The following is a 10,101-nucleotide window of genomic DNA, read 5'->3' as shown; positions in this document are numbered from 1 at the left end:
GGACCGATACCGATACGTAATATCGGATCGGTCCATCTCTACTTGTAACTTGTCAAGAGCTGCAAAATGTTGTCACCTAATAAGACTGAAAGATGTTCTCTCCCTGGGATGCTGTTTCTTGGGTTGAGCTTTTTAAACAATTGCTTAAATCATGGCTTTTCCCACTATTTCCACATGTACTGTTTGCTCTTCCTGTCATATAGAGCGAAGCTAGCGAGCGTTCCTGCGAAGCTCAATTGAGCATCAATTGCTACTTTTGTTGCTAGTATTGTTATTTCCACCTTTAGCTAAAACAGTTTTCTTGCATATTTTGCAAGAAAACATTTTGCTTTGTTGGAAGTTGTTGAAGTAGCTTCGTGGTTAGGTGTTAAATCTCCGCTAGGCTCTCGCTCTCAGACATGCCCGGGTTTGTCTCATTGTTGTGGCGCTAGGAAATTTAAATGCATGGCCTTCCTATAGCAATGATATCACAATATGACATTTTTATCACACATAAACATTTATACCAGCGTTATCACTGGCGATAAGATGTGGCACAGCCTTACTTAAAACAATATTCAAAGAATGTTTTTTAATATAAATAACATTACTTACTGGATGAGGTAATCTGTTAATCTTAGCTAGTGGTATTGTTAATCTGTGGACATGAGGGAGGTTCTCTATTTTGGGCTTTAGTCTCATGTAATATTTATCCATTTCACCTCTCTCTACATTTAGTGCCTGATGTGTCTGAGTATTTCTTTACTTTTCGTGCTGTAAGATCCCGTCATTGTCTGTTCGCACTGGAGGGAACACTTTGAGTTTAGCTCCATGAGTGCACTCCAGCCTGTTTGTGAGTTTCTCTGTATTCCTCCAGAGGCAGTGAAAAGTGAAACTAACATCTGTCTGAACAGACAGAGAGACTGAGTCTAATCCACTGCCTTGCACAGCTAAAGATATCACACTAAATTCCTGCAGTATAGCTGAAAGTATAGTAAAAAAGTCCACAAAAAACCCCCAAATTGGGCTCAGAGGAAAATCGCTTTTTAAAGAGTTTGGTTTCAGCAAAATGCTTTGAAAAATAAACTTGCAATAGGGCGTATTGCATTACCTCTTATTTTAACAACGCTGAGTATTTCAGAGCTCTGGCTTTCTCCAATAGTCCAGCATGTCTGTCAGCATAATAGGGGATTCATAATTGGCCGCAGGTGTGAACGTGAGCAGGAATGTTTGTCTGTCTCTGTGTCATCTGTTTTCCAATATTTGGGAGTTTTATAAGGTGCCAAATATAAGTGACAGGTCCAGATTGCAGTCAGGTCAGTTTATCACCCAGACTCTTGTGCTGCAGAGCCGTGCACCTGTTTAAATATGTAGAATTGGGCACCGTCTTGCTCACATTCACATACACAAGGTGTCATTTGGATGTCAGCATATATATTGTTTGTTCTTTAATGTCTCATTAATTAACAGCATAAACGAAAGACCACAGAGGAGGTTCGTGGATGTTGTGAAGGAGGACATGGAGAGAATTGGTGTGAGAGCAGGGTGATATGACCAAAAAACTGTAACAGTGCAAATTCCTTGCTGACAGTTTAACCAAAAGGCATTTCCAGTGGAAATTGGCCGACATATCCTCAGCATAACCATGTATAACATCCACAAAACTTAAAAAGAGGTTACACACACACAATACGGTAATATTATGTTGAAGCACAGTACGTATCACTCCGTGAGGCGCCTGCCTAATATAGCCATAACGCTCCGACAATCCATCAAGCGGGTTCGTAGGTTAGCAAAGTTGTACTAAAACATTTGACAGATTTTCGAGCGCCGTGTACCACATAAAATCATTTCGAGGTCAGTAAACACAACCAGAATTCATACATAAGGTGCACCGGATTATAAGGGGCACTGTCGATTTTCACAAAAATCAATGGATTGATTTTAAGTGTGCCGTATTTTCCAAACAACACGGTAATAACGACGGCCCGCTAGCATGCTCTACCAAAAATAGTGCTTTGTTGTGTATCTGACGGATGAAAGCTAAACCAGTTCCACACCACTGAAGTTGTAGCATTTTTACAAACCAATTCTGGTTCATTCGTTTCATTTAACGATCCACTTTTGCTCTTCTCATTCTGCGTCGCCACCATGTGCGTAAGTAAACAAAGGCACTGCGCATGCACGTTTTACCCATATTCTATCGTGATATTTCATTTTCCTATCGTTGCCCAAAATTACACCGGTATTACCGTGAACGGTATGATATAGCCCAGCCCTAATCCTAAATAAGCTCCTACCCAGAGAAGGCAGCAGCATTTCCTGGTAGTTCATGTGCATGTGCTTGTTTTCCTGTGTATGCCAAAGTCTCAATTCCTATTTTCGGATGAAGTGTGTTTACTGGCAGTGGTTTTCAGAAGTATTTCTAAGCCCATGCAGTGATTTCCAGCAGAGAACTGTGTCTGGAGTTTCTGTTTAGTTTTTTTCAAAGATCACGACCATTCATTATTGGTTTTTGGCCTTGCCCCTTGTGTGCAGTGATTTCTCCAGCTTCTCGTAATCTTTTAATAATATTGTGAGCCAGAAATGATGAAACCCCATGCTGTGTTTCAGTGTGGCAAACACCCACTCCATCTTTCCTCAATCTCTCTGTGCACAATCCAAAGACCATTCACAGCCAACATGACTAATAATGCGTGATCATCATATAAATTAAAAGTCTGTTTTCCATGTTATGTCATATCATTGCTAATATGCTGATGTGTTTTCAGTAATCTGTTGAATCTACGGGTGATGTATGAATCTTGGTAACATCTGCATGAAGCTGCTGCCTTGTCTGAACCACATAACGATAATGAGCTATATTAAAATAATAAAAGTCAAATGTTGTAAGAAAAATTCAGTTTGCATTAGTTATGTCCTCATTGTGAGTTCTGCTTTATTGCCAGCAATTAATTATTATGATTATCATTATTTAATGTGACTTCAGTCTCAGATGCTAAAAGCCTTTAAAAAAAGGCAAAAGTTTAAAAGTTAAACTGGATTTTCTTCTGCGGGAAGATCAAATATAAGCAGGCAGGAGGGTGAGCAACTTTACTTAATACAAACATTTCTCTTTGCCTTTGTTCTGGTAACTTGTTTTTTTTTTGTTTTTTTTTTTAATTCCAGGCTTTTCAGGAAGTCACGTTAATCACTTTTACTACATTTATCCAGCTTGCATTTAATATACTGCTAAGAATGCACAGGCAGACATGTGTAAGGTCCAAGTCTAAACATGGTAGTGTGACCACAGCAGACCCACATCAGCAACAGCTGCTGTTGCAAAGTTATGTAAGTGCAGTGAAACATTGAGCAGTTCTCTTGTCCTCATGGATTCTCTGTTATATCCTTCCTCGACCTCAAAAAGTATTTGACTGCGACTCTAGCCTTTTCTTGCTCCTGTTCCAACTTTCCTGAAACACGTTGTTGGCATCAAACCCAATATTACCACGTAGTTTTATTTTAAATCACTGCATATGTTGTTTTTGTAAAAGCTCCTGTAGGCTCCTCCCTTACATTTTTTATTTGGCAGATTTTTTACGCTGGAAACTCTTCCTGATGCAACCCCAAATGGATTCGTGTCTCCTCCCATATTTTCTTTGTACTTGCTCTAAATTAATCATATCAAATAGCACATCAAAGCAAGCTATGGTGGTCTGGTTTTGTTGAAATTTATTTACAGGATACCAGCTGCTGTTGGAAGCAGTGTTGTGCCTCAGCTGCAAGCGTGAACTTGTTCATCTTCTGCTACTTCAAGTATTCTGTATAGTTTTTATATTTGTGCTCTGTTTTTACAGTTTTTGTGAAGCAGAAAATCAACAAGCTTACATTTTCTGACTTTCAGCATGTATGTTATCTATTGATTATAGTTCAATTACTGCAAAAATAAAAACAATTGTAAAAAAAAATGGCCCTATTCAAGGTATGTTACATTTTTATAAAGTCTCCTCACAGATTTCGGAAAGCACTGCTATAATGGATTTAGATGAAACAATGATGAGTCCATTAGGGATGTAGGACTGACAAGTCTTACAGTCTCTATTACATCATAAATCGTATGCTCTCGTACATGACTCAAAAGTAAAGCTGCGGAAGGTCTTTCAAAGTTTTCTTTAGAAATTGGCTGCTCTTTCATTTTCAGTCCAGTCCCTGTACCTGACCATTTTCAAAAATGTGTTTGTTTTTTAGTCACTAAACACTGACCAATGAATTATTCAATCATAAAAAAAGTCTCTGTCTGAAGGGTTGAACCAGTGTTGTGGCTACACATAACAGACAACTTAGCAAAGAACTTATTTTAAATTGTATCTTTAGGCAAATTGTTACCAGCAGCCTGTCGCAAAAAAAGCTTCATTTGTCAGGATGGCAAGGATCCCAAACACACTGCCATTACAGTAAAAGCATATCTGGTAAGAGGAACACGATCAGTCGTGGATAGTGAAAGCTTGGACCTTAATATTATTGAATCAGTCTAGGAAAGTAGAGCTTTGAATGTCCTTCAAGAAACCCGGAGAACTATTCCTGAAGACTACTTAAAGGATTTACAAGAAAGCTCGGCTAAGAGAGTTTAGGCTGTGTTGAAGAACAAAGGTGATGACTTCCAAGCTCATTAGAGTTGTAAAGACTCTTTTTTTTTTTTTTTACCGTATGTGCTTTATTTCTGTGTTTATTTGCACACGTTTCAATAAATTACTTAACCTTTTTCTCATTTTCTTTGCATAATATAAAGAAATGGCTCAGGACTTTTGCACAGTATTATATCTTGCCCAAATAATAGAACAATTTTATTTTATGTAAATAGACATCATATTCATATGAACATAAAATGCAGTGCCATTTAAGCACTAATACCTCAAATCCTTGAGCCACATAGTTCCGGTTTCTGTTACCCTGTGATGTCATCTATTAGTGTAGGATTAGCAGAATGACCTACAGGTTGTAAACCAGCACACAGATACAGGCCCTATCAGCGCTCCTCATTCTTAGAAGTGTGTTGTTAAAACCAAAGAGCTTCATACGCTTTGTGTGTAAATGAAATCCCCTTGTGAAAGTAACACTGGGATTACAGTGACAGAGACTGAGCTCTGTACGTGCGTTCTAGCTGTTAGTAAATACAAAGATGAATCCGGTGCAGGTCGCATATAGAAAAGGCAAACCTTGAAGATGAAGTGCAGATAAAATGGCTTTCCTCGAGTTCACATTGTGTTAATGATAATTATCTAATGGTGGTATGATAAGACGTTAAACTGAGATACTGAATATGGAGAAAAATGCCCTCTAACACAGCCTATAAAAAAAGAAGAATTCTACCTGATTTAATACCTAATTTAAATTTGGGTGAGTTTCCTCTTTAGTGTCATCACCTTGGGAAGCGCTTCCAGCACAGATGCTATTTTTAGATCTCTATTTTTAGATTTCTGTCTGAAGGTCCAGTTCAGACCAATTGCACCAGGGTCTCCTGCTCACACTGGATCTACTCCAGTATGTCAAAATAATCACAAATACAACAGATAGGACTGGTGATGATTGAAGATTGTGCTGGTGTGTCCAGAACAACTAGCTGGCATGCACCCAAATTCACCCAGTCGATTACAATATATTACAGTAGAACGCAATGTACAGTTTGACCCTTGGGATGAATTTAAAGCACGTTGTTGACATTAAAAACATTATTTTTTTAAAATCACGAGCTTCCTCCTGGTCACTCTCCTGACCAGATGTCCCACCTGCAGGGTTGGAGAATGTGAGCTCTTCCACTAAAAACTGCTGTTTGGTCTCTTTGTCGTTACTCTAATAACCTGGGATCACTGAGAAGAAAGCTGAGTTAGTTCGTCACAGATATTTGCCATAATGTATTCACAGAGGTACAGAAGTGGTCATGAAAACCTTGTGGAGTGATGTGGAAGTAGCAGCCACACTGGTAGCCGTAGGTGCAGAAAGACATGACTTTGAAGAAGAGATCAGCCAAATTTACCCCCCCCCCCCCCCACACACACACACACACACCTGCAAAACACTATGTTAGCATTATCATCATTAGCATTATCATCGTCGGTATGTTAGCATGCTTTGGTTAGCATTTAGCTTCAATCATCTATGTGCACTAAAGGAAACGTCAAAGAACTGCTACTAAGATTTTAGATTCTCAACTCTTGTTAAGAAGTATGTTTTCAAAGTTGTTTAATGCATTTGCTAAAGAATTGGAGGAAAATAAAATCTATTAGCTCGGTCAACTTTTATCCATTTTTAAAGGATCAACAGGATAGCAGGACATGATGTCTACTGAGGTCTCAAGGCTTACATTAGTATTCAGCTCAGACACTGTGAAGCTATCGATCTGCATTCTTTTTTTTTATCCTGTTCCATATTAAAACAGAGTTGGAGCTGCAGAAAAGGGAACACAAAAAACACAATATATTCTATTTAGCTAATTACACTTGAAAGTGTTGCTCAGATTTCACCCCCTAAATGTGAGGCTATAACTGAGCCTTCTGTTAATAGACTCATCTTGAAATCCAAATCCTTTGCTGGACAAAAACAAGCAAAAACAACTTTTATTGACAGTTTCAGGTCTAAATGCAAGTGCAAAGTGCTTAATGTGCATGCATTAAGGCCTTCTGATACACAACACACCACAAATAAATCGTGCTAAAATTACCACAAAGCGTGTGTTTTCAGAAACTACTATGGCTTTTGCTTCAAAGTTGGCAGTGAGGAGACTAGCTGGGAACAAATACCATCATATAAGAGGCTTAATGAGCTTTAGAAAGGAGCAGCCAGATGTATTGACAGTATAGGCATATAATAAAGTGCTCTGTCATGTATGTTATGTAGCCATGTTGCCGTTGGTTAAGAAATAAGAATAAGAAATATTAGTTAAATATATGTGGTTAGGTTTTTTTATATGTTTGAATGGCATACAAATTATTACCAGGAAATCAGTCTTTAGTTTAAACAAGCCTTCAGAGGGATTGGATGGTTTTGAGCGCAGCATGTGTAGCATGTGGTGCCACCTTCTTTTGTTTTTACTTCTGCTTGGTAACTATAAAAACAGGCTGGCTATTAAAATGCTCAATAGACAGCGAAAACCCCTAATCATGTTCCTGCCGTCCTCATGCTCAGAAAGACTGACAGCCTGTCAGTAGGTTTATTTATTTTTTTCCTTGACACTGTCATGTGTTGTCAACTTTAACACATGACAGTATAATACTTTGGTACGAGCATCTGATTGATGACTTGTCATTACGATACATTTGAAGTGCAACAAATAGCCGAGTGTTTGTTTTAAAAGGCCTCTACTGCAGAGCCGAGATGGCTTAGATCTTAAAATGACTTAAATGCACTGTGTTATTGTGTATTTAAGAAATATATTCGTAAACACCATTATGAAAGCAGATAATTGGTCAGTTTGCTGGTCTGAAGCATTCAAGCGTGTGTAAACACAAGGCCACAGAGAAACGATATCAGCAATGATCTTCAGTTGTCATCAGTTATCATTAATCATTAGTTATTATTAATCTCTGGTGCTGTGAAGCCAGCCACCCCTCCCTGAGCCTGGTTCTGCCTGAGGTTTCTTCCTGTAAAAAGGGACTTCCCACTGTTGCCAAAATGCTTGCCAATAGGGGGTCGTGTGATTGTAATCAGAAGGTTGCCGGTCCGAGCCCCGGCTTGGACAGTCTCGGTTGTTGTGTCCGTGGGCAAGACACTTCACCCATTGCCTACTGGTGGTGGTCAGAGGGCCCGGTGGCGCCAGTGTCCGGCAGCCTCGCCTCTGTCAGTGCTCCCCAGGGTGGCTGTGGCTCCAATGTAGCTTGCCATCACCAGTGTGTGAATGGGTGGATGACTTTGGGGTCCCTAGGGACTAGTAAAGCGCTATATAAATATGTACAAATTTGTATAAATAAAACTTGGATTAAACTGAATCAATCTGGGAAGGATTCTGAGAACAATTTGAAGTCTGTCATTCTACAGTGAGAATGATTTTTCACAAATGGAAAACATTCAAGACAGTCACCAATCTTTCCAGGAGTTGACGTGCCAGCAAATTCACTCCAAGGTCAGAAAAAATCAAAGAGCTAGCTCTCAGACTCTACAGGCCTCAGTTGGCTTGTTAAATGTTAAAATCCATCACATTAAAATCAGAAAAAGACTGAACGACGAGCTTCTTCTCTCTAAAAAGGCCATGGCAGCACGGCTTTGGTTTGCAAGGAGAGCAAAGTGCAAATGCACACCTGCACACCACAACTCCTTTGCACACTAAAGCTATTGCCACTAAAGGTGGTTTTAAAAGCTACTGAATCATGAGGGGTACTTCGTTTTTCTCACACTGCTTCTGCACTTTGGCTTAGTTTTTGTTAAATAAGTAATGAAATGTGATATGTCACTGAGCTTGTCTTAAAGTAATTTTAAATTTTGTAAGGACCAGATTATTGTTTCATGATGTCTTAACATGTTAAACCTTTGAACTGACAGAGTGTTCTTTCTCTCTACCATGACTGTATCTTTATATCCTTTTCCTTGTAAACCATGTATGTAGGTGGTGCTTTTTAAAAGTATTTATTCCTTTGAAGAATTTGAAATAACTTAAACAATTGTATTCTGTTAACATTTTAAGGCGTGATTGAGGAAACAATCAAAATTGCAGTGACTTATTTTTCCAGGCAGTTCACCTTAAAAGACCTTTGCAGCCAAGCATGTAAGAAGCAAAGCGTCTTCATTGTGGCTTAATAATAGAAGACAAGTGGATGCTGCCTACCTAGTGCCCATCTGCAGGCTACCCGCTGACATTCAGCCCAATTATTCACACTTGCTTAAATGGCACTACAGCCAACAGGAGAAGATGTCCTTTAAAAAGTAAAGACAGCAAGAGGAAAGTTATGTCACTTTGATGCTTCAGGCATTTTTATGTTTTCCCTCAGATACAGCAGTGCTGTCTGCTAGCATGTGTGTTTTTTGTGGCTAGCTCTTGGGAGAAATCATCTTCATTGTGAGCGCTGTTGTTTTTAATATATGTAGCTACATTAAGTGTTTGAGCCCACGAGCAATGCATTATGGGAAACATTCAAGATTTTGGCAGATTTTGTCCCCAGAAATGTTAAATATGAGTGTAACAGGTGAATTCAAGTGAGACGTATGCGTGTGTTCATTTTCTCAATTTATAGCTATTTTCTCAAAGTTTTGAATGAGTAAGTTTAAATGCTGAGATACCTAGCTTGAAATTTTGAGATAATAACCAGAAATATTGACTTACAGATGGCATAAAATAAAACCAGGGGCAGAAAGGATCTTCCAAAGATTTCAACTAACTTTTGTAGATTTTTGGATTTTTATCAACTAAATGCAGTTTGGTGCTGAGTAGATACACTACATTTCCAAAAGTAGAGTTGATTTGATGAGTGTGAAACTTAACCCCACTGACTCTTTACTGACTATTTCTTGACTTTTCATTGACTTTCTGTGTTTCTGTTGCAGGGTGACCCCGGCAGATGGAGAGTTATCCCCCTCAGGTGCTCCTGGATGTTTAGATGAGCCTACAGGTGCTACTGGTGGCGCTGGTGCTATGGCTATGCCTGCCACATCCACTCTCTCGTTGCCTATGAGCCAAGGTAAACCTTCCCTGCGTCGCATCAAAGGCCGCATTCACCGCAGCAAGAGCCTGGACAGCCTCGATCTTCTTGACTCCAATGTAAGGCCCATGCACGGCTTCACTCTAACTTAACTTGTACAGAAATAGGAGGAGAACTGGTGATAGATAGTAACAGCCCGACAACTGACCACGTTTAGGAGTTTGAGTCTTATAGGAAATGTGCTGTGTGTATAGAATAAAAGTGCGAATGAGGGAATGTGACTTGTAATGTGCTTTGAGTGGTTACTAAGATGAGGAACTTGCTTTTAAGCAAACTCCATTTTAACAGAAACAGAGACGTTGAAGGGAAATGATTTATTGTAGTTTCAATGCAAACTAAAGGCCCAAGAGGTATCCTAATGATTTCATTCAGATTGAAGCCACAGCGTTAATACACACACACACACACACACACACACACACACACACACACACACACACACACACACACACACAGT

At 39.2% G+C, this 10,101-nt stretch overlaps 1 protein-coding gene across 2 annotated transcripts in view; it reads left to right on the top strand.

Moving 5' to 3' along the window:
• Window positions 1-10,101, top strand: part of tjp1a (tight junction protein 1a) — a 100,704-nt gene that overhangs the window by 14,164 nt on the left and 76,439 nt on the right. For both annotated transcript variants that reach the window (XM_005724289.2, XM_005724288.2), the window contains exon 2: window positions 9,490-9,703. In XM_005724289.2, coding sequence (XP_005724346.1) covers window positions 9,490-9,703 — 214 coding nt within the window. The remainder of the gene's footprint in view (window positions 1-9,489; window positions 9,704-10,101) is intronic.

The sequence above is a fragment of the Pundamilia nyererei genome, unplaced genomic scaffold (assembly GCF_000239375.1).
Source record: "Pundamilia nyererei isolate P.nyererei 1_Seehausen unplaced genomic scaffold, PunNye1.0 scaffold00011, whole genome shotgun sequence".
Lineage (NCBI taxonomy): Eukaryota > Metazoa > Chordata > Actinopteri > Cichliformes > Cichlidae > Pundamilia > Pundamilia nyererei.
This window is presented reverse-complemented; position numbering and strand designations above follow the sequence as displayed.